Below are 25,812 nucleotides of genomic sequence, written 5' to 3'. Positions count from 1 at the left end.
TATAGCTAGGTAACTATAAAATCAAGCAAGAGTCATATATCTTTGTATATAACATTTTTCTATAAGGGATTAATATATTTTGAACTTTTGATAAATGGAGAGAAAAGAAGAACAAAATCGTTCTTTTGCAGAAACCGATAATTGTCCAAAGGATCACGAGTTCCACGAGTTGCTCAAAACACTCGAACAACAAACCGGATGGGATGGCGTCGGATTCGTTAAATACCAAGGCTTTTGGTGTGCGTTATATTTATTCCGACAAATATTGTCGGCTCAAAAGCACTTCAAAGCAAAGGATTCTGATATAATATTGGCAAGCCTACCTAAATCAGGAACAACCTGGCTGAAATCTCTGACTTTTTCCATAGTCAATCGCAATATATACCCTAATCATGATGAAAGCCCTTTATTCACTTGCCATACTCCTCATCTTTTTCCTAACCTCGAATTCGATCTTTATTGGAATCAAGAAAATCCCAATCTCCAAAACATTCAAAATTTCTCGACTCACGTGCCTTTCCATAGCCTCCCCAAGTCCATCCTTGAATCCGAATGTAGGATTATCTACATTTGCAGAAACCCTTTGGATATGTTCATCTCATATCGCCATTTCTCCCTTGAAAACAAGTTCGTAAAAGATGCAACCCCACTCGAGTTGGACGAGGCTTTCGACATGTTTTGTAGGGGAATTCATATTATGGGGCCCTTTTGGGACCATGTGCTTTGTTGTGAATAATGGTCCACAGACAATAACAAGACACACACACAATTAGAATCAAACCAAGAAGAACACACAGATATCACTGTGTTGACTCAACCGATGGTTGTCACTGATGCAGATAATATAACTACAGTTATCACAGATCTAACACTGAAAGCAATAACACAGATAACGAACACGAGATTTAAAGTGGTTCGACCTGTATCACCACAGGCCTACATCCACTGTGCAGAGAGAACAAAAAATCCACTAGAACAAGAAGGTTACAGATTACAAGATAGTGAAAACACTCAAGCTCTCAACAGCTATTTCACCTAAGCTGTATTGACACTCCCCTGTGTATACCTCACTGTTTCTCTCTTGTTTCCCAACCCCAAATCTCACTGAATCTGTGAAGATTTCCTTCTTGAGTTCCTTCTAGCTTATTCCTTTTGTTCTTGAGTTTCCAGCCCTTCAAGCCTTATCCCCTTGATTAGCCTTAGCCTCCAAGCCTCTCCACCAAGTGCTTTATATATGCAGCAAACCCTAGCAAAAAGCAAACTTGGTCCCCAAGTAAACCACTGTGAGCTCGACAGGTGTCCACCACTGTCAGAGTGGTCCTCACGGATCTGTCTTCTAGTGTAACAGCTCCTTACACTTTCCAGCTCATCCCTTGGCTTTACCCTAACTGCTGACTCAGTTAAAGTATCTACTTGGCATGTACACGTGGATATGAGTCACATTATAACAATTCTCCACCTTGACTCATACTCCACGTAGGCTTCTCTTACCACTCTCCTCTCTGCACCCTAGCTTCTTACCAAGCTAGATTCACCTAGCTTCTTACCAAGCTAGCACCCCCTAGCTTATTACCAAGCTAGCACTGCCTACAGCAGCTCACCAAGTTCATACAATACTTGAACTTTGAAACCGGTAAAGATTTTGTTAGCATATCAGCAGCATTGTCATCTGTATGCACCTTCTCCACCTTGATCCGACCTTTAGAGACAGTATTTCTCACAAAGTTCAGTCTCACATCAATGTGTTTAGACCTCTCATGAAACACTTGATGTTTTGTCAAGTGAATTGCACTTTGGTTGTCACAGTACACATTCACATTCTTTTGCTCAATCCCCAACTCCTGAACCATCCCAATCATCCATATAGCTTCTTTGACGGCCTCAGTCACTGCCATATATTCAGCTTCCGTAGTAGACAAAGCTACCACTGATTGGAGGTTTGACTTCCAACTCACTGCAGTCCCAAACAGAGTGAACACATATCCTGTTAAGGATTTCCTTGTGTCAATACTACCAGCATAATCTGAGTCCACAAAACCCTTCAACGCATCACCTTCTATTCTATCATTCCGCTTGAATAGAAGTCCAATCTCAGCAGATCCCTTCATGTATCTCAAAGTCCACTTGAGTGCTTCCCAGTGTGCCTGCCCTGGATCAGCCATAAACCTGCTGATCACACTTGCAGCATGTGCCAAATCTGGCCGACTGCACACCATGCAATACATCAAGCTCCCAACTGCATTTGCATAAGGCACCTTTGCCATGTACCTCTTCTCTTCATCAGTTGCAGGTGCTTGGGACTTTGAGAGTCTGAAATGCTGCCCCATAGGAGTAGACACTGCCTTGGACTGATGCATGTTGTATCTCAACAACAGTTTCTCAATATAAGACTGTTGAGACAGGAACAAGTAACCACTTATTCTGTTCCTCAATATCTGCATTCCCAATATCATCTTGGCAGACCCCAAGTCTTTCATGTCAAACTCAGATTTCAGCTTCTCCTTGATATCATTTATCTCCTCCTTGGACTTGCTTGCAATGAGCATGTCATCCACATACAGCAAAAAGTAAGCTCTAACTCTTCCTTTTGCTTTTCTTACATACACACAAGAGTCATAACTGCATCTGTCGAAACCAATTGATAACACAAAGTCATCAAATCTTTTATACCACTGCCTTGGACTTTGCTTGAGCCCATACAGTGCTTTCCTCAACAAACAGACCTTGTCTTGGTTAGATTCCTCAATGAATCCCTCTGGCTGATCCATATGAATCTTTTCCTCCAAGTCACCATGTAAGAAAGCTGTTGTCACATCCATCTGTTCCAACTCAAGGTCATACTGAGCTACTAGTGCCAACACGATTCTGATTGAGCAATGTTTAACCACCGGTGAAAATATTTCATTGAAATCTATCCCTTTCACCTGTGAGAATCCCCTAGCAACCAATCTAGCCTTGTACCTAGGCTTCTCCACCCCGGGGATTCCCTCCTTCTTCTTGAAGAGCCATCGACAACTCACTGGCTTCTTCCCACTTGGTCTCTCCACCAAGACCCAAGTTCCATTCTTCTTCAATGAAGCTATCTCTTCCCTCATAGCTTCACTCCACTTTCGCCTTTCCTTCCCATTAATTGCTTCCTGGTAAGTGGCTGGCTCACCTTCTTCAATCTCAGAAGCAACATTGAGTGCATAGGAAATCATATCAGCTTGTCCAAACCTTGTAGGTGGTTTAATTCGCCTCCTGGTTCTATCTCTAGCCAAATGGTAATCCTTCAGATCCTCCTCTGATTCAGAACTTTCACTGTGATCAAATTCTTCTTGAGCATCTGTGGTCACAGCCTGCTCAACTGTGGTCTCATGTGGAAACTCCACCTCAATCTGAGTACCATCACTTGAAGTTCCTTGAGTAGACTGATATCCAATCATCTTTGCCATCTTCGATTCATCAAAGACTACATCCCTACTCACAATACACTTCCCTTGACCAGGTTCCAGACACCATAACTTAAACCCCTTAACCCCAGTTGGATAACCAATGAAGACACATTTGAGGGCTCTTGGTTCTAGTTTATCACCTTTAACATGGGCATAGGCTAAACAACCAAAGACCTTCAAATTACTGAAATTAGGAGGTTTTCCATACCATTTCTCATATGGAGTTTTGAACTCAATTGCAGTGGAGGGACTTCTGTTGATGAGATATGCTGCTGTTGCCACAGCTTCTCCCCAGAACTTCTTTGGCAAACCAGCACCAATAAGCATGCACCTTACTCTCTCCAGAATGGTTCTATTCATTCTCTCAGCCACTCCATTTTGCTGAGGAGTGTGTGCTACTGTCCTGTGCCTTGTGATGCCTCTAGCTTTGCAGAAATCATTGAATTCACCGGAAACAAATTCCAAGCCATTATCTGTCCTCACATGCTTCAGTTTGTTTCCTGACTGATTCTCCACTTCCACTAGCCAATCCCTAAACCTCTGAAATGCTTCATCCTTCGATTTCAGAACAAAAGTCCACAGCCTCCTTGAGTAATCATCTATGATTGAAAGGAAATACTTGCCACCACCAAGAGTGTCTGTCCTAGCTGGTCCCCACAAGTCACTGTGAACATAATCCAAAGGCCCTTTTGAAGTGTGTGATCCAGTACCAAAACTGATCCTCTTAGCCTTTCCAAGAACACATAACTCACAGAACTCCAGCTTATCCACCTTGTCCTGTCCCAACAACTGTTGTTTAGACAATTCATGTAGACCCCTCTCACTGATATGACCAAGCCTCAAATGCCACAGCTTAGTCTTATCATCCTTGTGGTGTTCAATACTAGAAACACTACCAATAACCGTCTGTCCAAACATATGGTAGATTCCATTGTTTCTGTATGCCTTCATCACAACCATAGACCCCTTAGACACCTTCAGAATGCCATTGCCCCCACTGAATGTGTGGCCACTCTTGTCTAAGACTCCAAGAGATATCAAGTTCCTCTTGACTTGAGGAACAAATCTCACTTCCGGTAAGACCCTCTCAATTCCATCAAACATCTTGATTCTTACTGAACCAATCCCTTTCACATAGCAAGCATCATTATTCCCCAATACGACTGTACCCCTCTCATTTAACTCGAGAGTTTCAAACCAGTCCTTATTTGATGTCATGTGAAAAGAACATCCTGAATCCAATATCCAATCCTTCTTAACATCACCATCAGTGACAGCAAGGACATCATAGGATTCAAATTCCTCAGCTATAATACCAGCTTCTCCATTGTTCTGCCTCTGATCTTGTGCTTTCTTCTCCGGGCAATCCTTCTTGAAGTGGCCAGGTTTCTTGCACCTATAACACTTCCATTCACCCCTCTCTACCGGAGTCTTCTTGCCCTTTATCGACTTAGATCTGTACTTCGGTTTCTTGTCCTTGAAGTCTCTCTTTTCAGATCTGCCCCTGACAATGAGTCCCTCTCCAGATTCATGAGCTTTCCCTTCAAGTTTCTTCTGCAATTCTTTGGCCTTGATTGCAGATTGCACCTCTTCCAGTGATATGGTTTGTTCCCTCCCATACACTAGTGCATCCTTGAAATGCTCATAAGACTTTGGAATAGCATTGAGTAGCATCAGAGCTTTATCCTCATCCTCAAGCTTCACCTCAATATTCTCAAGGTCATCTAGAATCTTGTTGAACTCATCTATCTGTTCCGACAGAGGCTTGTCATCACTCATCTTGAAGGAATACAGTCTCTGTTTCAAGTAGAGTCTGTTTGTGAGAGATTTGGTCATATACAGTTGTTCCAACTTCAACCAAACGCCTTGTGCAGTGGTCTCTCTAGCTACTTCCCTCAGAGCCTTATCACCAAGGCTCAAGATGATCGAGCTGTGAGCTCTATCCATCAAGTCATTCTTCTCCTTTTCTGACAAGGAATCCGAAAGCTCTTTGGCACCCTTCAAAGCATCTATCAACCCCTGCTGCACCAACATGGCTCTCATCTTCACCCTCCAAAGACCAAAATCACTAGATCCCGAGAACTTCTCCACCTCAAACTTGGTAGATCCCATACTGTGTGTGGCTACTTCCCACAGACGGCGCCAATTGTTGTGAATAATGGTCCACAGACAATAACAAGACACACACACAATTAGAATCAAACCAAGAAGAACACACAGATATCACTGTGTTGACTCAACCGATGGTTGTCACTGATGCAGATAATATAACTACAGTTATCACAGATCTAACACTGAAAGCAATAACACAGATAACGAACACGAGATTTAAAGTGGTTCGACCTGTATCACCACAGGCCTACATCCACTGTGCAGAGAGAACAAAAAATCCACTAGAACAAGAAGGTTACAGATTACAAGATAGTGAAAACACTCAAGCTCTCAACAGCTATTTCACCTAAGCTGTATTGACACTCCCCTGTGTATACCTCACTGTTTCTCTCTTGTTTCCCAACCCCAAATCTCACTGAATCTGTGAAGATTTCCTTCTTGAGTTCCTTCTAGCTTATTCCTTTTGTTCTTGAGTTTCCAGCCCTTCAAGCCTTATCCCCTTGATTAGCCTTAGCCTCCAAGCCTCTCCACCAAGTGCTTTATATATGCAGCAAACCCTAGCAAAAAGCAAACTTGGTCCCCAAGTAAACCACTGTGAGCTCGACAGGTGTCCACCACTGTCAGAGTGGTCCTCACGGATCTGTCTTCTAGTGTAACAGCTCCTTACACTTTCCAGCTCATCCCTTGGCTTTACCCTAACTGCTGACTCAGTTAAAGTATCTACTTGGCATGTACACGTGGATATGAGTCACATTATAACATGCTTGGGTACTGGAACGCCCATTTGGAGAATCCTCGTAAAGTGTTGTTTCTAAAGTACGAGGATTTGAAAGAGGATGTCACTTTCAATGTGAAGAAAATTGCCGAGTTTCTTGGGTGCCCTTTCTCGCAGGAGGAAGAAGAACAATGCGTGGTTGAAGAAATCACAAAGCTATGCAACTTTGAGAATTTGAAGAAGTTGGAGGTGAACAATAATGGACATGTTTATGGAATAGTGAAGAAAAGTTCGTACTTTAGGAAGGGAGAAGTTGGAGACTGGATCAATTATCTCACTCCCGCCATGGCTGAACGCATGGATAAGCTCATTGAGACCAAGTTCAAGGACTCTGGTCTAGTCTTCAATACACGAAGCAAGGTCATGAAGAATTAATAAAACGTACGCGCTCGTGTGTGTGTGTCTATATATATATATATATATATATATATATATATATATATATATATATATATATATATATATATATATATATATATATATATATATATATATATATATATAATTATATGAGATCATAATATGAATTGGTAAATAAATGTGTACTATTATCACATATTATGAATTGCTATGTGTTTTGTTGAAAACTATATCTTAATTGTAATTTTATAAAATAAGGGTGTAAAACCATGTATATGGTTATTGAGATTTACAGCCATGCACTGTTAATTATATATTGTGAATTGTGATATATATGCCTTGTTTAGTAATAACAAATTTAAATAGCTTGACAAATATATTAGGAGTGCCTGATATAAGTTGTGTTTGTATTTGACAATATCAAATACCAAAAGCATGCACTAGTGTTAAATCAAATACCAAAGAAAATAAAGAGGCCTTAAGAAAAATTATAAAAAAATACTAATATTTGGAATGAGTGTTAAAGGTGTCCTATTTTGACACTATTCTTACCAATCAAAATCAGAAAATCAACCAAAAGCACGCTAGTGTTTTATGTTTATCCGTTCAATACAACATTAAAAATCTATTTTGTTGTGTTCCACAATAACATTGGCGGTCAACAAAACATAAGCATTGTCCAAAAAAAAATCAAAAAAATAAACTAATAATGAATATTACTTTACAAAGCAAAAATAAAATAAAAAATAAAAAAAATTAATGTTACTACGTCGACTTGATAAAGAAAAAGTCAATGTCGTTCAAAAGCAACGGTGTTAAAATTGAGGTCAATGATCAAAATTGGTTAATTGATGAAATTGATGTTATATGAGAGTTTGATTGTTGAAATTGAAGTAAATTATTAAAATTGAAGGGGTGCTTGTCTTTGCTGATCTTGTATGAAAAAAACGAATCATGTTCTTGCTTTTAGATAAACTAGCATTTCCCACCGTGCGATGCACGGAATATTATTTAAACAGTGAAAAAAAATCAATTTAATACATAATAAGAAAATATAGTACACTAATAAGTTAAATTTAATAATGTAGTATTATTCATATTTTATATACATTAGTTTTTTTAATCTTACATATTAAGATTTATAATCCAAATAAATAAACTAAGATTTAACAAATCAAATTTCTAGCTTTATCTCTTAAGATTTGAGATATATTGATGAAAAATAGGAAATTAATAATTGCTGAAAATTATAGTTAAAAGAAGAGAAAAAATAATAAAAAAAAAACATAATTATAGAAATACCATTAGGGTTTTTTAGGGTTGCCCAAGGTTTCTTTCTTTTATATATAAGATTAGTTTTTTGTCACACTTAATTGTTTATAAGTTATTTCTTATGGGTCTATTGATAATTGCCTATATGATAACTGAAGGACAATTTGTAGAGATAATTATAGTTTCGGTCATTATACGATACACCGAAATTGATTTTAGTACCTATATGTTTTGCCACGATTTTAGTCCTCAAACAAGCTAATTTTTTTCAATTTTGATCCGCAGTCTGAATTGAGGGTGTACGTGTTTGTTGGAAATTTTATTGAAAATAATAGTATTGTAGTGTGAATGAAAATAATTTTGTAAAAGTGTCTAGACATGCATTCAAAATGAAAAGGTGTTGTGCCATTTCAAGTAGAAATTTCCATGGGGTGTGTTGTTTTGTCACACCCTTTCCACATATATAAATAAAACCTCCATGAATGATCTTAATTAAAATAACAATACCAATTCAATTCCATAATTTTGTTCTATGGAATTCATTTTTCTTTAGCCCGAAAATATTTTTCGTAGAATATTTTCTTCCGTATTCGATTCGAGAGTTTGAGACAAAAAGTAACGTTCGTGGTACTCGGGATTTTGAGTGCTCATATTTCGTATTCGATTCGATATGTTTTTTTTTTTTTGTTTTTTTTTGCCGGCGCTGTTACTACATTCACAAGGTGAAGACCATCTCCAAGAGGGGAATGCAAACCTATATTTTACACAAAATGCACAACCAAGAGAAAATAATAATCTGCAAGAGGAAAATGTATAATTAATAAATTAGCTAAATTGTAACTTTGGCTTCTCAAATTTGAGAAACCAAAACTATCATTTAGCAAATCTAGAAACTATTATAATAATGTTATATTGTACTTTATAATATATTTATCATTAAAAATATTTTATATTATCTTACTTGCTTCTTATATTTTATAAATGTACTAAAGATAATAAATATTTTTATTTAGTATTTATAATAACTAAATATTAAAAATAATTATTTATCATTTTAATTAACATAAAATATATTTCATAACGAATTATAAAATTTTGATGTTTATTAATATATATCAATTAAGTTATTAAAATTTCTTATATCAAATTTAAAATTAATTTTCTATACTTGTTAATTAGTATTATTAGTTATTGGTATATTAACTAAAATAAAAGTCAAATAATTTTGTAAAACAAAAAACATGAAATATTCAACATAAAAATATATTGTTTAGAACAATACACATTTATATTAATATTTTACAATAATTGTGTAAAATATAAACAATGTTGTTGAAGTGCAGTGTTAAAAGTGGAATACTAAAACACTGTTCATTGGTTATATTATAGATATAGACAACCGATTTTAGACAAACTATTGGAGATGGCCTTAGATGTATATTTTGTCAATTTATATCTCTCATACAATAGACTGACAAAAGAATTACATGCGACATGTGTAAATTCAACAAAACTTTGCTTACGAGAGAGAAAAGAGTTTAACTGGAGACCAAGATCATATAATGATAAGTTTACATCGTAAAACAAAAATTATCTTTTGAACAAAGAAAAATTAGAAATAAAGTGGGATTGGGGTTAAATCAGAAATAGGGTTAAGAACTGGGGCTAAATTAGATGGCATGCGCAAAGCACGTGATTTTTTGTTTGAGGACTAAATTTGTTGTAAAAATAATATAGGGACTAAAATTAATTTCAGTACAAAGTTTGAGGACCAAAACTGTAATTATCCCACAATTTGTATTACTATGAAGTATCAAAGACAATTTGTATTCGTATTAATTATTTACAATTAACCATTCAAACAAAAAAAAAAATAACTTTTATACATAAATATTCACAATTTATTAATGTCAACTTTAGATTATTAATACTCATTTTGTAACTAACATAAGTAGTTTGTATGCATACATAAAACATGAGGACAACAAACTGTGGGCATGAAACTTCCCAAGTAGCTTTGAAGTCCCATACGAATGGTGTATATATATATATATATATATATATATATATATACCAAACTCTAAAATACATATTATTTGTTTCTTTTTAATTTAATTAGTAAAAATTAGACATTAATTAATTCTGAATTTTTGGCCAAGGAGCTAGAATTAGTCGAATAAGCAGATAAAACTAACTAGATGTCAAATGTGAGACAACGTAACATATATATATTAAATAATTAAATTACTAGACAAAATATGAATTAAAAAAATTCTAAGAGGAGGTGGTTAATGCTATTTTACATGAAAATAAATAAATTATATTTCTATATAAAATTAAAGGATTTGAGAAATATTTGTTTGGGGGTGGGGGGGGGGGGGGGGGGGGGTTGGGTGTGGTGGCACGGTCCCCCTTGACCCGATGGTGGTTCTGTCCGATGAGAGACAACGCAAGATATATATATTAAACATTAAACAATTAGTTGCAGGTTGTGTGGTGTTAATTGATTGAAGACTTGAAACTCCATCGATTCAACTCAAATTTTGACCTGGCCGAGTTCACTTAGGAGTCGGGATGGGCATTTTTTAATTTACAGCGTTGACCTAACGGTGTCAAGGTCAAACCTATGAAAACTAACGTCAAAGACCACATTGGAAAAAAAGTTCAAGTGGAGGGGGACAAATCGATGCAATTAGAAGTAGAAGGGGTAAAATGATTTCGACTTAGAGTACAATGGGGGAAAGTGGATTTTTCCCTTAAATTAATAGACAAAAATATGAAAAATAGCTCATGTAGTTTGTGTGATATACAATGTGGGTAAAATTTAACTATAAATTTGGTTGATCTCACGTTGACAATTATTCAACAGAAAAGATGGCGACTACTTCACCTAAAATAGTTCTCCTTGCTCTCATTTTGATCACCTTATCAGGTAAAATTCTAAATGAATTCTACATTTATATTCCCCAAGCCATGTTCTAGATAAACGGGAAATCTAATAAGTTAGCTCAACAAAATCTTGAGCGCTCGACTTTTCTGATAGTTTATTAATTAATTTCAAAATTATTATAATCTGCAGTTATACCTTGTTCCTAAAAAATGTTTGGAGCGGAAGACATGGTATTGCAACCAACAGGAACTACTAGAGCTGCCCTTGCCATGTGTCATTCGTCTTGTAAGACAGATCAAGACTGCGTTGATGCTAATTGTGGTAGCAAATGTTTCACCTTGAAGCGCCCTCTTAAAATGAGTAGTTGTCTTAGTTTTTAATGCCATATTTCTTCAAATTATATTCAATAAAAATGAAATGTGGAGTGTTCACAATAATAATATATAGCCAATAATAATAACTTAATGTAATGGTTGTATAATCATTGCAAGATGAAATCAAATAAATCCACCTTTATTTTCATTTACTTGCGTTTTGATGCATTTTTCTACCTATAAATAAGTAGTTTTACACAAATATGACTGGCTCCTAAAAATATATTTCTTGCTACTGGGCTCAAACTTCTAGTTTATCGTGACCAGAAAGCAAAAAAATGGATTATTAGCAAGACCCCCCTCATCTAGGAAATGTAGTTAAGAAAACCCCCCCTTCAAAAATAATTTGAGAAAATCCCCTCGGTTAGTATTCCACCAAATATTACTTTTATAATTCCAAATTTACCCTTAATTGTCAATATACTATTTTGAAACCCTAATTTTTCTTTCCCAAATTCACACCTTTCACCACCGCCAATGCTTCTCCGCCGCCGTCCACCGCCGCCGCCGCACCGACCACCACCGTCCACCGCCGCCGCCGCACCGACCACCACCGTCCCTTCGTCGTTCCCTTACTCTACTACACAATACACACCAGGTAATATATTAATGTTGATTGTTGATTGTTGATTGTGTTCTCTAAACATTACAAAATGCATCCATTTAATTTCTTCTGTGTTAAATATGTATATCTACTCTGTACTACTTAGAATATGGAAGTGGGGTGATGATGGTGTGGTGTGGCGACGACGTGGTGACGATGAAGAGCATATCTAGGGTTTTTTGGTGGATTGTGGCGGAAGACGGCGCAGAAAAAGAAATTCGCGCAGGCAGGGCCCTTAATCGACTACGTGTGTTTAATCGACTATGTTCAATAGTCGATTAAGGCTTAATCGACTATGTTCAGTAGTTGATAAAGGTTAACCGACTCCAGTTGTTAATTTTTTTTTTTTGATTTTTTGTTTATTGATTCCAATGTATAAATCAATTACAATGTTTGTATATATATTTTTTTTAAATATAGTTGATTTTGCATTTTTTTTGTAATTGTGATTTGCTATTTTTAATAGCTAAAATTTTAATCGACTATGCATTAATAAACCTGATAGAGAAAAAAATTAAAAAAACCAAAAAACATTTAAAAACAAAATTAGAAACAAAAAAAATTAAAAAATAAAGATTTTCCTTAATCGACTATGAAGCATAGTCGATTTAAGACTAATCGACTATGCTTCATAGTCGATTAAAAAAACGGAAAAAAAAAAAAAGAAATTGCGGAGCGCTGGCCCAGTGATGAGGTGGCGGGGGCGGGGGTAAAGCTGGAAAACATAATGGCTGCAAATGGGTATGGACTTTTCTCAAATGGACTAAAATATTTTGGGCCTCCCTCAATTAAAAAAAATATTGAGGCAGTTTTCTCAAGGAGCCCAAAAAAAAGGCAAAAAGTTGGGAAGTGGTGTTAAAATAAATTGGAGAAATAACTGATGTGATTTGAAGATTTTACCAATTCGTTGAATGGAAATTGATGATAATCAAGGAAAAAAAGAAAAAAGAAAACGCAAACTCTATATTTTACCATTTTGATCAAAGCTAATTATTTGATTTTTCCGTTAACTGAATTACACTTTCAATTTATTTATTTCATGTTGTTATTTATTTTTTTTTTTGTTTTTTTTTTATACTTTTATTTAAAGGGCCTCATTTTCCAACTTCTCCTTAGGCCCTGCTTGTTAGTTTCTTAATAAGTTTATCTATAACACAATTTTCAATACCTTATCGTAGAAACATATTCAAGGATAAATAAAAGAAGGAAGAAAGACTGTATATTGAAATAATGCTTCCAATGTGAGAACATCTCTCTAACTAATATATCTCCAATAATTTGAAAGAACACTAGAGAAATAATATAATCTGGAGAAAGCCTCGACCAACTTTCCTATTATCGCATCGCCATTCGGGGAAAAACCAGAGTCTCAACATACATACTTGCCAACTCATAAATTTTGGAATCTTGAATTTCTTTTCTGCCACAGTATATATCAATAGTTGATAGTACTTTCGAGCACAAACGAAAATCAGACGATCCTTATTATTCGTAACTCCAACTAATATTAATTTACTAGATGACGAAATATGATAGGATCTTAACGATATAATCGTCAATTTAGCCCATGACTCTTTCACTCCATATTCCTTCATCATCCAAACCACAAAAATTGCAGAAACGCCGATTATAGGATGATGTTGGGCTAACTATCTAACACGCAAGTGTACGTATCGCAAACAAGTAGTAATATTGGACTCGTAAGAGTCGGATGTCGATCTCACGGGGATTACTAAAATTACCTAATCCTAAGTACCAAATTCTAACAATTATGATTTTTATCCAGCCTACGCAAGGTTGTCAAATTAAATCAACTAAATAATTAAACTAATTATGAAAGCAGACAATCATGAGAAAAATATAATAAAAAAACGGGACCTAAGATTTTATATCTTCCTCATATGTGATAATTCATCACCAAATTAAACTTCTATCATGCAAGTTACGATTCCTGATTATTAACCCGATACACTAAATTACTCATAACTGTCACGTGTATTATTAGTCTATTATTGATAAACAGTTCACTATATGTCTATGCAAACCAATTATGAATAAAGCATTAACCAACAAGTCTTGTAAACGCCTACCAAAGGTGATATTTGTATGTCTACGATAACACATGCAATTAACACACTAATCCGGTACAAACTACTCGAAGGCTCTTCTATCCTTGTTCTAATTATTAAAATGATATGTCGATTCAATTCTAAAAATCACACATAGCAACATAAATTAGCTAGGTTCATGCACTAAATAAGATCAGATAGAAGAAATAATCATGGAATTTAGACTTGCATAATATTAGAAAAATAGGTTCGAATTACCACATAGGGTTCTAATAAAATCCTAGAACAAAAGTTTAGATACTCATGTTCTCTACGAAAAACACATAAAAATACAAAAATACATAAAAGTAGAAAAAAAAAAAGTAAAAGATGAACTACGATGAAGATTCGTCAAGTCTTCGTCTTCGATTCTCCGTTCTCTCACTCCTCTTGCTCTAAGATTGTGTTAAAGTTCCCGTAAATCTTGCTTGTCTTTGCCTTTAAATAGATGCTCTTCTTGGTAAGAAAATTTGGGTTTTCTTGTGTGATTAAAAACCCCAAAAGTTGTCTTCAGCGTGTTTTTGCACGGTCGCGTGAGAATCAGTACAAATCTCACAAGGCCATCCAGATGTTGAAGCTTACTGCCCAATTTCTGCAGTTGCCTCGGCCGTGTCAGAAATAGCCTATTTTCACACAGTCGTGCCAGGTCAATTTTCAGCTTCCGATTGTTTTCTTCTGTTTTTCCATTCCAGCTTTTGACCCCTTTTTGCTCGTTTCATCCTTGAAACGCCCGAATCTTCAAATGTACCTAAAATAAAACAAACCAATAACTAAACAACATTGAATCAATAAAAGTATACAAAAATTCTCGTAAGAAAATATATATTGAGTGTAAAATCCACACTCAACAGCTGCAATCTCCAGAAAATGGTTTAATGGGTAAACTCATAATAGACAACTTCAAAAAACTCAGAATAGTCAACTTTGGTCAAAGGGATAAAATTGGACATTCACTTAATTTTTTTGATGACGTCATCCTTTCCGTCCATATTTTGGACGGAGTGACCAACAAAGAAAGCGGAGACGTCTAACAGGAGAAGTATGGACATGTTTTTTACTAGGAGGGGGTGAGTCTGCAATTTCACTATCTAGGAGGGGGACCAAGTGAAATTAACCCTGTATTTTTATTTATTGTTACATTTAACATATAGAGAAATTGTAATCAAATCCCTAATTTAAGTGCCATAATTTTAGCATAAATTGCAATTTGGCCTGTATTTTCTTTTGGATTTAATTTGGCCTCTATTTTATGTTATTTTAATTTTATATTTTTTTTATTGAATGATATATTTGAACTTTCACCTTCACTCAACTAGTAAAATCAGAATGAGTCGAGTGTATCATTTTTGAAAAATTTCACAGGTTATTTATTTATTAACTTATTTATAACATGAGATTTATCACTAATTCGACATTACACATATGTATTTTTTGCAGTTTACTCGGTATTCATATGTTTGTACATTCGAAGGCTAATATAAAATAGAAAAAACTAGTTCATCATCATATACGAATAAATTTTAGCACATTCCCTAACATCATCAATAGGTAGGTAAATATTCAAGATCTAGCTAGGTGTGTGTAATATTTTTTCTAGTCACACATTCATCTAAAGAGATAGTGGCCATATTATCAATCTAATAAAATTACTAAATCCCCTAATTGATAGAGTTACAAGAGAAATGAATTACGATTCTTTTAGTTCACTTAATTGTATTTTTAATTTATTGCACTAATCGAACATATATATAGTAATGGTTGAGTTTTTGATGGAGGTGCATTAGTTATCATGTCATTGTTATTATATAAAGGGTTTATTAGGGATAACCCCCTTTCATATTTTCTAATGAGGTAGATCCATTTTTTTTTTCCACTTTTTGAGATAGACCCAATTTTGCCAACTTGGCAAAATATATTATATAATTTTCCTTTAATACCCCTGTTTATTTTTAAACGGCATTTGATTCCTTTAATACGTGATTTGAGATTTGCTGATACGTTGCCTAAAATCACGGAATAATATTACATGAGATCATTGGCCGTTATACCAAATCGTGTATAATATTTTCGGATGTTCTCTTTCAGCGTTCCAGGGGTTTTTTTATCTTTGAAGATTTCTGCACCGTCGTGGAAATAGGATCGAATTGAGCGCTCATCTGTTGGACGTTGTTAACCGGGTATGAATGCGTTTTTCGATTTATTTTTCGTTCAATGGCTAGGATCATCGTGTACGGTGGTTAGAAATTTTAAGAGTTGTGTTGATACTTGATTATATTATGTAGAACGTTTTTTAACAAAATTATTCCGTCATATATACATCGTTAATTTTGGCGGATGATGTTTGTTTGGAAGAGGATTGACAGAGTTAGATAAGGATTGTTCACGCAGATTGGACCAGAGTTATTTTATATGAACATCGTAGTTGGTTTACGTAGTAATTGAAATAACTGTCCGCGGTCGTGGAGTTCATGTGTCTGATCCCGTCGATAGTTGATTTATTTGTTTATAACAGCGGATTTTAGGACGCTGGGTAGTACATTAAAATATACTTTGTAGTCTTTTTTAAGTTATCGTATGAATTTTGCATTTTAAGTTTATTTTTGATCATATTAATATATTTTTTAGTATTTTGTATTTTTAATGTCGTATCATGATTCAAGGTTTTTATCGATGACGAATTTTGTACGGATTTTGTTGAGATTTGGTGGGTTGGTTGATATAAAGAGGTGTTCGAATGGGTTTACTCCCGGTTCATTGGTTGCATTTGTTATTTCAAAGTGGCCACAACTCGATGGGTGGGATATAAGCATGACATATAGGCTGGAAGGCGTTGGTGAATGTATCTTGGCTGACGATGAGGACATGATTTCGAGGTTTGGTGGGTTGGTTGCTATAAAGAGGTGTTTACGATGTAATGGCTCGGTAACGTCGGTTAAGTGCTAAACCGTTGTAATACAGTAGTATACTATTATGAATACCATATGATACTACCATTATCATTTTATTATACTATTATGAGATTATTAATGTACTAGAGTTTTTTAACTCGACATATTGGTTTGATTGTGTTATGATGTGTTTTAAGTATTTTATCAAAACCCTAGATTGAAATTATGAGATTATTAATGTACTATTTTATTGGTTATGTTGGAATACTTTACGTTGGTTTTGTTCTCAATGTTCTTGTCATTTCAGTGGTGTATTGTTTGTAACACAATTTCATATCACTACTATAACCGTAATATACTATCATAGCAGATTAATGTACTATATTGAAATTATTGATATACTATGTGGTTGAATAATACGGGATCCATAGTCGATTAACGAGATCCATAGTCGAATTAGATCAATGCGATAGTCTATTACATGATATAAGGAAAATTACCCTAATTGATTAGTATTTCAAACAAACATAATATTCAGTTTCCATTTATATTATTATTTTTTCATATATATTATTATCTATCCTAATCGTTTTCATATAATAAGGAAAATTACCCTAATTGATTAGTATTTCAAACAAACATATTATTCAGTTTCCATATATATTATTATTATTATTATTATTATTATTATTATTATTATTATTATTATTATTATTATTATTATTATTATTATTATTATTATTATTATTATTATTATTATTATTATTATTATTATTATTATTATTATTATTATTATTATTATTATTATTATTATTATTATTATTATTATTATTATTATTATTATTATTATTATTATTATTATTATTATTATTATTATTATTATTATTATTATTATTATTATTATTATTATTATTATTATTATTATTATTATTATTATTATTATTATTATTATTATTATTATTATTATTATTATTATTATTATTATTATTATTATTATTCTATGGTTTTGATGATTCTTCGGCCCATAGTCGATTAACGAGATCCATAGTAAAATTATACCTGTGGGATAGTCTATTAAATGATATTGGATAGTATATTAACACAGATGTAATTCGACTATACATCTCGTTAATCAACTATGGGCCGAAGAATTATCAAAACCCTAGATTTGAGTAACCCTAGATTGGAGCAGTGACGGCGGCCCATAGTCGATTAACGAGATCCATAGTCAAATTATATCAGTGGGATAGTTTATTAGTATATTGTCGGTTTCGTTGGGCCAAATTACGTGAGTTTGCCAGAGATTTGCTGCCCAAGTATTTCAAGCACAACAATTTCTACAGTTTCGTTCGGCAACTGAATACTTACGTGAGCTTTTGCTGATCGAATCCTTCGATCTGTAACGAGGAATTTTGGTTTTTTTTTTCCGGTTATTGATTGAGTTGCTTATCTGATGAATTTTAAGGGATTTGGGAAGGTTATGCCTGATCGGTGGGAGTTCTCCAATGAATGCTTTCGAAAAGACGAGAAAAGGCTGTTGTGCGAAATCCAGCGCCGGAAAATTGCTACGACGCTGCACCACAGCGGACGGTGTCTCCGTCGGACTCCGGCGAGGAGCAAGTACTTTCCTCATCTAATTCCCCCGGCACCGTCCGCGAGATCCGTATAAATTTCTGGTTTTGAGAGGTTTGCAGATTTTGATAGTGGGTTTGTGGGGATAGTGTTTTAACGGGAAAATAGGGTGGGATTTGATATTATTTCAAAAGGTAAAGTAACGGGATTTGTGGGATTTGATTGAGGGTACTTATGTAATTTAGAAAAGTTTGGGTTTTTATCAAAATAGCAAATTTAAGTTTGGGTCTACCCCTATTATTTGAATGTCTAAGGGGGTTATATCTAATAGACCCACCCTTATATAAATTTTAGCTACACGTACAAACTCTTTCTAAATGAATCGGTTGATCATTTATTTGGCACATATCTTAAAATGGTGTCAAGATTAATTAGTTCCAACACAAAATCATCATGCTAGCTATAAAAATCAAGCAAGAGTCGTATATATTTAAGTTGTATATAACATTGATAAGAGATTAATATATTTCCCACATTTCATAAATGGAGAGTAAAGAAGAACCAAATCCCTCTTTTGCAGAAATCAATAACTTTCCAAAAGATCACGAGTTCAACGAGTTGCTCCAAACACTTGAACAAAAAACCAGTTGGGATGGCGTTCAGTTCGTTAAATACCAAGGCTTTTGGTGCCCGTTGTTTTTATTCCGACCAATAATGTCGGCTCAAAAGCACTTCAAAGCAAAAGATTCCGATATAATATTGGCAACCTTACCTAAATCAGGAACCACCTGGCTGAAAGCTCTCATTTTTTCCATAATCAATCGCAATATTTATCCTAATCACGGTCAAAGCCCTTTACTCACTTGCCATACTCAAAAGATTGTGCCTTACCTCGAATTCGATCATTATTGGGATCAAGAAAATCCTGATCTAAAAAACATTCAAAATTTCTCGACCCACGTGCCTTTCGGTAGCCTCCCCAAATCCATCCTCGAATCCTCCGAGTGTAAAATTATCTACATATGCAGAAACCCTTTGGATATGTTCATCTCACACCGCCACTTCTCACTTGAAAACAAGTTCGTGAAAGATGCAACCCCACTCGAGTTGGACGAGGCTTTCGACATGTTTTGCAAAGGGATTCATATTATGGGCCCCTTTTGGGAGCACGTGCTTGGGTACTGGAACGCCCGTTTGGAGAATCCTCGTAAAGTGTTGTTTTTGAAGTACGAGGATTTGAAAGAGGATGTCACTTTCAATGTGAAGAAAATCGCCGAGTTTCTTGGGTGCCCTTTCTCGGTGGAGGAAGAAGAACGAGGTGCGGTTGAAGAAATCACAAAGCTATGCAGCTTTGAGAATTTGAAGAAGTTGGAGGTGAACAAGAATGGACAAGTTTATAGTGTAGTGAAGAAAAGTTCGTACTTTAGGAAGGGAGAAGTCGGAGATTGGACCAATTATCTCACTCTCGCCATGGCCGAACGCATGGATAAGCTCATGCAGGAAAAGTTCAATGGCTCTGGTTTAGTCTTCAACACAGGAAGCAAGGCCATCTATTGAAGAATATATATACACACACACACACACACACATATATATATATATATATATATATATATATATATATATTTGATTTGGTAAGTAATTGTGTACTACTATCACATATTCTGGATTGCCATGCGTATTGTTTTGCTAAAAAGTACTATATATTATATAATACGTTTGTAATTTTATTAAATGAAGATGTAAAACCAAGTATATGGTTATTGAGTTATATAATACATGCATGCAGTGATATATATGCCTAGGATTTTAAACATAAAACTAAATAGCTTGTGTATGTTGAGCATCAAATCTAATAGGCACTAAAGGAAAAACAGTTTTGGCGAACGTTATTAATAAATAAGTCACTATATATATATATATATATATATATATATATATATATATATATATATATATATATATATATATATATATATATATATATATATATTTTAGCGGCCAATAATAATTTGGTCACACATGTAAAGTTCTTAAACATTTTTCGACCCATATATACAAGGGCGGACTCATTAAGAGACTATTGGTCCTACACCTGCAGAAAAAAAAAAAAAATAACTTTGCTTATCTGAACATATATTGTTTTAAATTATTTTGAGAAATATTCTTTAAAAAAATGAAATATTGTGTAAGAACAAATCAATGAAATATTGCTTTCAAGATTATATTTTCGAAATTCGAATGAAAACATTGTTTCAAAATAAAATAATTAAAATTTCGGAATAGTCGGGATAAGAAACCTCCATTCCAATCTTCACCCTTATTTAATAATGTAAAACTCGATAAATTGTTTCAAAATATTTTTAGAAGTATTGTCTTAAAAATTAATATAATGTTTTAAAACCGGAATTTAATTCTTGAATCTGAATGAAAATTATTGTTTTAAATAAAATAAAAATCTGATCGTAATAGGCGGAGTAAGAAAACTCCATTCCCATTTTAACTCCAAAATGTTTAGAGACAGTTTTGAACAAGTGGGTAAAGTTTGAAGACGAAAAATGTAATTTTTCCGTAACATTTGTTTAAATATAGTATACTTCAACTTGCCGAGGCTCTTTTAAGTTAGCGGCGATAGTCAATATAGATTTTTTTTTTTTTTGGAGTAAAGTCAAATTCATTATTAGGGGGGACTCGAACCCTAGGCTTTATCCTATTGGTAAAGACTATGTACCAATCCTCCTAAGGAGGGTTGGTTCAATATAGATTATTAAAAAATGCAAAGATTTTAAACAAATACTTAAACTATGTAAAATAATATAGTTATGGTTATTCAAAATTTTGAACTATTTCTATATTTTAAAGGGTTAATAGCATTTTGCCACCGGGACTTTGCCCGTTTTTCCCTTTGCCACCTTAACTAAAAAAAGTTGTAAGCGGACACCCAAACTCAGTGGTTTGACGCACATAACCACCTAAGGGGAATATTCCGGCGAATCTTCTCATTTTCCAACGAACACACGGTACACATGCTTAATGAAAGGGTTTTTTTACTTGATTTATTCATAATACAATTATTATTTTTAAATAAAAACTAGGTGTCATTTATTACAAATTATATAAATATATTAAATTTAATTTACTGCTAACACTATTAAGGATAAAATTGATTGACCATTAAATGAGGGGTAAGTGTATTTTTTATAATACGAGGGGGTAAATGCAACATAGAACATATAAAGTGTATTTTACCCCTTTTTTTTAACATGCGGAGTAATAGGGGCAGTGGTGGAGGTAGCTATTCCAGGAAGGGGTTTGCTATTATCAGTGCGGTTTTTACCACTTGCAGTGCAAAATAATTTTTTTTTTTTCTTTTCCAAATCTTATCCAAACCCCATCTCAAACACTCTCAACCTTTAATTTTTGAAAATTTTTAAATTCAGTAATTTTTCGACCAATATCAGTTAGAGCACAAGTATTATCGACATGGATGACAACGACTTCGATTTTGAAGTGAAAATACACGTTTTTTGTTCATTTCCAACGTTTTTAGACATTTCGTGTTATAACACACGAAATATATGCTTCCATTTCGTGTAATACTATACGGAATGTGTCTTAAAATCGTTTGTTGTTTGTTTCGTAGAAAAACATACGAAATGAAAGCTTACATTTCGTAGTAAAACCTATGAAGTAGAAGCTCTTATTTCGTATGTTTTTACACGAAATTGTAGCTTACATTCTATATGTTTTTCTACGAAATCCCTTAAATATTGTCTTTTAATTTAAAATATTTATGCAGGAACTAAGAGAACAATCTCACGATCACAGTCACTTCTTTGAATGTGGTATTGTGTGTGATAGGAGAGAAGCGCTAATTATGTGGACAAAAGACACAACAATTAGTCATAATCATCGACTGATTAATCATTGTAAATCAGAAAAATATCATGTTTTAACGTGTGCAAGATATCAATCTGGACGACACGCACTATTGAAGAAACGTTCTTGTCCGTTCAGGTTAATTGGCAAAAAATCAACGGAGGATGGATTATGGCGATTGAGTGTGAGTAATGGTAATCATAACCATCTGCCGTGTATTTGAAAGTTTAACTTATGTTTAAATTTGTATTTGTTTTAATTTTGCATTTTAATGTTTAATTTATGTTTTGGAATATTTAAATTTGTAGCGTTGTGTTTTGCATTTTTTATGTTTAACCTATGTTTTTGGAATTAAATTTGTAAGGTAGTTTGTAAGGTTGTTGTACAATGTTTAAATGTGTACTTTAATTGCTTCAGTTGTACGTAGTTTCTAAATTCAAATCATAAAACTAGTGAATTAAAATACAAAACAACAACCTAGTAAATTAAATAGTTCGTAATAATAATAAACAAAATTATTAGTAAAATAATTAGTTCCTAATAATAATAAAAATAAATTATTAAATTAAATAGTTCCTAACAATAATAAAAATGCATAGTCCTAGTAATAATAAAAATAAACTTTAAAATTAAACAGTTCATAAAAATACATAACTGGCAAAACAAATCGATAAACTACCGCCTCGCTCTCTTCGGCGGCTGCACCTCATGATCGTCGTCGTCGTTTTTGTCGTTGTCCTGGTCGATGCCAATATATCGGGCGGCGGGCTGCATAATATCTCCAAGGTCGGCACGTAGATCGGCAAACTGCTGCATCCAGTCCTGTCCAGTGCTTCTGGTGATCGGGTACAATGCACGTACTATCTGGTAATAAGCCAGCTGATCTGGTGGCCTCACATTCTCTCGATGCAGTGGAGTCGGGCCTACGTCGGAGTTGTTGATCTTCAGATGAGTTCGATCGGTGTACCACTCCATGTAGTGCTCGTCGACTTCCCCCAGTTGTCGTGTCGTCTTGTATACGTTGGCACAAATGGAATGAGTCTGAACCATGTCCCACATACCACCCGAAAATTGGTAGTTGACTTGGTACGATGTACCTCCTTTGGGACCGCGTGAACATGGCTCCATCGATGAAATCAAGCCGCGCGGAATATCCTGAACCCACCCGAACTATCGGACGCAATGATCAGCCATATACGGCTCTACGACCCACATGTACTGGATCGTGCCATGATACAACGTACGAGGGATACTCTCGTGTATATCCCGACCATACGGTAGCCACTCAACCTAAACAGAAAACAATATAAATACATAAATCAAAAAAATCATATTTAAACAAACTATAAGCATAAACCGAAAAATTCATATTTAAACAAGCAACAATTACATAAAATCGAAAAATTTCATATTTAAGAAAAATATAAACAAATAAATCGAAAAATTCATATTTAAAAAAAATATAAATACATAAATATAAATACATAAATATGAAAAACTACATCATCCGTTGTCATATTGTCGAGTAAACCTCGAATATGCTCGAGCGTGCCCGCTTTTGGCGGTGCGTTCCACCTCTTGCATCGAGGCTGAAACTCGCGTTACCGGTCGCTCTCATCTGGCGGCTGGAATCTTGGGAAATACTCGTATATCCAGCACTGCAATATTTTATTTAAAGATATTTAGAGAAATAAACAATAGAGAATATATCAATTTAAAAACATTATGAACAAAATAAATACAAAATATATTAAAATTTACCTGAAGAAGGGTGGTGCAAACGCCAAGCTCCTCGACTGTGCTCGAATGCATATACCAAGCTCCCTATATAGATTGGCCAAACAGGCCGAACCACACGAATACGTGCCGACCTGATGAAGCACTGAATCCTCGAGCACGTGCATATACCACGGCTTCACCCGATCACATGTCTTGTCGGGGAATAAAATCGATTCGAGGAGAAACACCAGATATATCTGAACTCGGCGTCTCATGGGCGTGTCGGGCATCAACAGCTATCCCTATAACATCCTCCATGTGGCCCCCCCATGCTTCCATGACTCGTCAATCTCCTCAAAATTGAAGTTTAATACCTCAGACAGCAAATAAACGCGGTTTGTCCGCTCGATGACCTCGTCGTACCTAGGCGCGACCACCCGTCCCTCCACATTGGCACCTAGAATCATCTGGACATCGTGGAGAGTGATAGTCATCTCTCCCACGACATATGGAAGTTGTTCGTCTCCGGCTGCCACCGCTCCACGAATGCAAACAACAAACAACAGCGGACCATCTATGCGCGGTAAATAACATCGGGTTAGGGGATACAAACCGGTCATCCCCAGAAAATGCTTGTCTGCGGATAGATCTTATGTCTTTTAGGGGAGCTGCTATCTTCTCGTAGTTGAAATGGTTCAGGGAGTTGATACGGGACTCCACTCGTCCAACCGGACGTTCCTGCAACCATTTATTCAGAAAACATATTAATTAATCAACTATAAAAATATTTTAATATAAGATACAAAAATTATAATATTAAAATTAAAACAAGTAATTAACTTACTTCTCCCCTCCAAATATATGCCGCTACGTGCGACTTGAAACTCGGAATCAAAGACGGATCCCGCGGGCCACCGGGAAACGCACCATCTAGCACATACGGATTGACTCGAGTATGACTTCGACCACCACGACCTCCACGGCCCCGTGCTCGGCCTCCACGAGCTACAACCTCAGTCTCGTGACGGGGACCACAACATCCTCATGCTCCTCCTCCATAGCACGAGAAGACCCAACATCGGGATGTGCAACCGATGATCTGGCTTCACCAGCTCTCTCAGCCTCTAGCCTACGTCGTGTAACCATAGTCATGCGTTCGCGCTCGCGCTCTTGATGCTCAGCTTCTTCGCGAACTGCTCGCATATTTGCCTTTGCCTGCCATCTGTTAAATAAGACACTATTAATGTCAGTCTAAATAATAATAATAAATAAAACAAATCTTAAAAAGAAAAACTGAAATTTTGCAGTAATTTCGTGGAAAAATACAGGAAATTAATGCATAGATTTCGTGTTTTTGTTCACGAAATACAAGCATAAATTTCGTGTATTTTTCCACGAAATTACTGCAAAATGCCCGAAACACACAGTTTTCGTGCCTAGTACCTACGAAAGAAAAGCTTACATTTCGTGCGATTTCTCACGAACTTAAAGCTTTAGTTTCGTAAGATTTTGCACGAAACGTAAGAGAAACAAAGAATACTGCTAATTTCGTGGAAAAAATCGCGAAATTAGCCCTTTAATTTCGTGATTTTTTTTCACAAAACGCAATTTTTTTCAGAAAAGTTTCGAAGTGCTTCGAAATACTGAAAACGTATAGATTTTCGACGAAATTTGTCAATATACTACTAAAAAACATTGGATTAACGATTTCGAGTTCGAATTTTACCTTAAATCGTTGTTGAATTTCTCGTTTAATCCGCGGGAATTCGAAGGGCCTAAGATAGGGTTTGAGAGGATTTTGAAGTTTTTGAAGAAAAGTTACAAA

At 35.0% G+C, this 25,812-nt stretch overlaps 2 protein-coding genes and 1 long non-coding RNA gene across 3 annotated transcripts; all 3 read left to right on the top strand.

Moving 5' to 3' along the window:
• Positions 1 to 40: 40 nt before the first annotated feature.
• Positions 41 to 6,728, top strand: LOC148769037 (cytosolic sulfotransferase 5-like). Its single transcript, XM_088820809.1, has 2 exons — positions 41 to 718; positions 6,295 to 6,728. Exons 1-2 carry the CDS (start codon positions 95 to 97, stop codon positions 6,694 to 6,696), a joined length of 1,026 nt encoding a protein of 341 aa, XP_088676935.1. The 5' UTR covers positions 41 to 94; the 3' UTR covers positions 6,697 to 6,728.
• Positions 6,729 to 10,768: 4,040 nt separating this feature from the next.
• On the top strand, positions 10,769 to 11,365 carry LOC105964619 (uncharacterized). Its single transcript, XR_001173386.2, has 2 exons — positions 10,769 to 10,885; positions 11,033 to 11,365. It is a non-coding gene; the product is annotated as an uncharacterized LOC105964619 (long non-coding RNA).
• A 7,514-nt stretch (positions 11,366 to 18,879) lies between these two features.
• LOC105964575 (cytosolic sulfotransferase 15) lies at positions 18,880 to 19,946 on the top strand. Its single transcript, XM_012989083.2, has one exon. The coding sequence runs from the start codon at positions 18,933 to 18,935 to the stop codon at positions 19,944 to 19,946; it is 1,014 nt and encodes a 337-aa protein (XP_012844537.2). The 5' UTR covers positions 18,880 to 18,932.
• The last annotated feature ends 5,866 nt before the right edge of the window (positions 19,947 to 25,812 follow it).

This window comes from Erythranthe guttata, chromosome 7 (genome assembly GCF_056151865.1).
Source record: "Erythranthe guttata isolate IM_541 chromosome 7, IM_541, whole genome shotgun sequence".
Classification (NCBI taxonomy): Eukaryota; Viridiplantae; Streptophyta; class Magnoliopsida; order Lamiales; family Phrymaceae; genus Erythranthe; species Erythranthe guttata.
The sequence above is the reverse complement of the archived record's forward strand: the minus strand, read 5'-3'. Positions and strand labels throughout refer to the sequence as shown.

Bases quoted from the DNA above. Each gene is read 5' to 3' on its own strand.
- LOC148769037 (XM_088820809.1), top strand. From the start codon at position 95: ATGGAGAGAAAAGAAGAACAAAATCGTTCTTTTGCAGAAACCGATAAT. The intron at 719-6,294 runs GTGCTTTGTTGT...CGTGGATATGAG, and splicing joins TGGGGCCCTTTTGGGACCAT to TCACATTATAACATGCTTGG.
- LOC105964575 (XM_012989083.2), top strand. From the start codon at position 18,933: ATGGAGAGTAAAGAAGAACCAAATCCCTCTTTTGCAGAAATCAATAAC.